General features: G+C 49.7%; 1 protein-coding gene across 1 annotated transcript in view; it reads left to right on the top strand.

Annotated features, from left to right (window-relative positions):
* POLN (polymerase (DNA directed) nu) overlaps positions 1–2,328 on the top strand; it is an 84,769-nt gene that overhangs the window by 61,742 nt on the left and 20,699 nt on the right. The window contains exon 15 of the mRNA XM_015558420.1: positions 1,949–2,006. Within this exon, the coding sequence (XP_015413906.1) occupies positions 1,949–2,006 (58 nt within the window). The remainder of the gene's footprint in view (positions 1–1,948; positions 2,007–2,328) is intronic.

Below are 2,328 nucleotides of genomic sequence, written 5' to 3'. Positions count from 1 at the left end.
CACCTCTCCCTCCCCCTTCCACCCCCTCTAAAAATCAAGGGAGCCGAAACCGGTTTGGCTCAGTGGATAGCGCGTCAGCCTGCGGACTGAACGGTCCCAGGTTCGATTCCGGTCAAGGGCATGTACCTGGGTTGCAGGCACATCTCCAGTAGGAGGTGTGCAGGAGGCAGCTGATGTTTCTCTCTCATCGATGTTTCTGACTCTCTATCCCTCTCCCTTCCTCTCTGTAAAAAATCAATAAAATATTTTTTTTAAAAAAAATTTGATTTTAAAGAGACGGTGGGGGAGAGAAGGAGATGTTTGTTGTTCTGCTTATTCATGGCTTTGTTTTCTGTCGTCTGTTCTATTAGGAGCTTAGCATGTAAATATTTGGTATTTTTTTAATATCATGTGATTCGCCCTGACCTGTGTAGCTCAGTTGACTGGAAAGGTCATGGGTTTGATTCCAGTCACATACCCAGGGCCAAGAGCACATACCCGGGTTGTGGGTTTGAACCCAGGTCAGGGTGTGTACAGGAGGCAACTGGTTGATGTTTATCTTTCTCTCTCTCTCTCTCTCTCTCTCTCTCTCTGTCTCTCTCAAAAAATCAATTAAAAATTATTAATGTTGCCCTAACCGGTTTGGCTCAGTGGATAGAGCATCAGCCTGTGGACTGAGGGGTCCCAGGTTCGATTCTGGTCAAGGGCATGTACCGTGAGGCTAACATTTAAAAGGGTCATGTGACTCTAGTGGACAGTAGACTTGAGAGCCCAGCTTTCTCCTCCAGGCTCGCTCAGGGTCCTTGCCATCCTCATGGCAAGCCTGCCTTTCCCCACACAGGGTTGCGGGGCCTTAGCGTGTGTCATCTGAGGGGTCAGCGGTTCGCATGTGGCACAGGTGACCCAACTAGTCAGGGAGTCAGGACCAGCTACTGCGAAGGAGCTCCATGAGCAGACAGCGGCCAAAAGGAAAATGTGACAGACGTTCTCGCGGTCAGGACAGTGGCCACGGCTGGAGGCCAGCCAGGCAGGGCCAGGCTGTGCCCTGTCGCTGTCGCCCACGTTGTGACAGGCACAGACACATTCGTCACCAGCCAGGGCTGCAAGTGCAAAGGCCGCGTACGGGCCGCGCGCCGAGAGCACCTGAGGGGGCGGGTCAGGGCGGAGAGACCAGACTTTCCATCTTCAAATATGTTAACAAAGGGAAATAAATGGCCAAATGCACAGCAGCCTATGTTTAGCAAACTATGTAGGAGTTTTTACGTCTCTAAGCTCATAAGTCAGGCTGCTGCTGCCAGAATGACTGCACTAGTTTTGACGGGGCCACCGGCTGGAGCCACAAAGCCTTGCTCTCACACTCGCTGTGTGCACTCAGTGGGTCCCACCGGAATGGCGTTTCAGTATCAGGCAGTTGAGGTCACATGGTAACGCATAATACACTGGCATAAGTTATTTTGTTAAACATTTTTTAATATATTTTGATTTCAGAGAGGAAGGGAGAGGGGGAGAGAGAGAGAGAAACATTGATGAGAGAGGCACATCAATGGCTTCCTCCTGTGAGCCCGCACCCGGGCATGTGCCCTGACAGGGAGTTGAACCGTGACCCCCTGCTCCACCACTGAGCCACACCGGCCGGGCCTATTTTGTTCATGTTTAACCCCTTCCCCAACAATTTTTTTGTTAAAAACGTTTCTTTTTCAGACTAATTTTTTTATTTTGGTTCTATATAGTATTTTTGATGCTGGTTATGAAAACAGTTTGTAACTCGTCTTCCTATAAACCATATTTTTTTACCATATTTTCTTAGTATACTCGTCGACGACTGAAAAAGAACATTTTGTGAAAACGAGTATACACGTTTCTGCCGGGGAAGGGGTTAATAAAATGTGACACAGTTCAAATACCCTTAAACGTACAGAGTAATTGAATGAAAACATTTCAGCCAAAGCTGTTCTCTTATTATTAACAGAACATCCAAGGCATCTCCAAGCACCCAGTCCAGATCACTAAGCCTCGGGATTATACAGGTAAGGCGTTCCTTTGCCCTTGGCTGGAGTCTGTGTCTGCCACGGCTTCTCTGGCACCGTCCCAGGTTCTCCTCTGTGTGCGCAGCCAGGACCTCCTGTGCAGTGAAGAGTAAAGCAGGCTGAAGTGGTAGGGCACCTCCCTTCTGGCAGTTTACAAGTTCCAGTAGATGCTAATTATACAGGAAGCAGCGCCCTGCTCCCAGCTCCCCCACCAGCTCCCAGGAAAGGAAAAGCAGCCAGGCAGGCGCGCAAGTCTGGAAATCTCAGGGGCTGTTTGTAAAGCGGGGGAGCAGCTCCTTCCCCGGGCCTCACGTCATGACGG

Source organism: Myotis davidii, unplaced genomic scaffold (assembly GCF_000327345.1).
Source record: "Myotis davidii unplaced genomic scaffold, ASM32734v1 scaffold693, whole genome shotgun sequence".
Lineage (NCBI taxonomy): Eukaryota > Metazoa > Chordata > Mammalia > Chiroptera > Vespertilionidae > Myotis > Myotis davidii.
The sequence above is the reverse complement of the archived record's forward strand: the minus strand, read 5'-3'. Positions and strand labels throughout refer to the sequence as shown.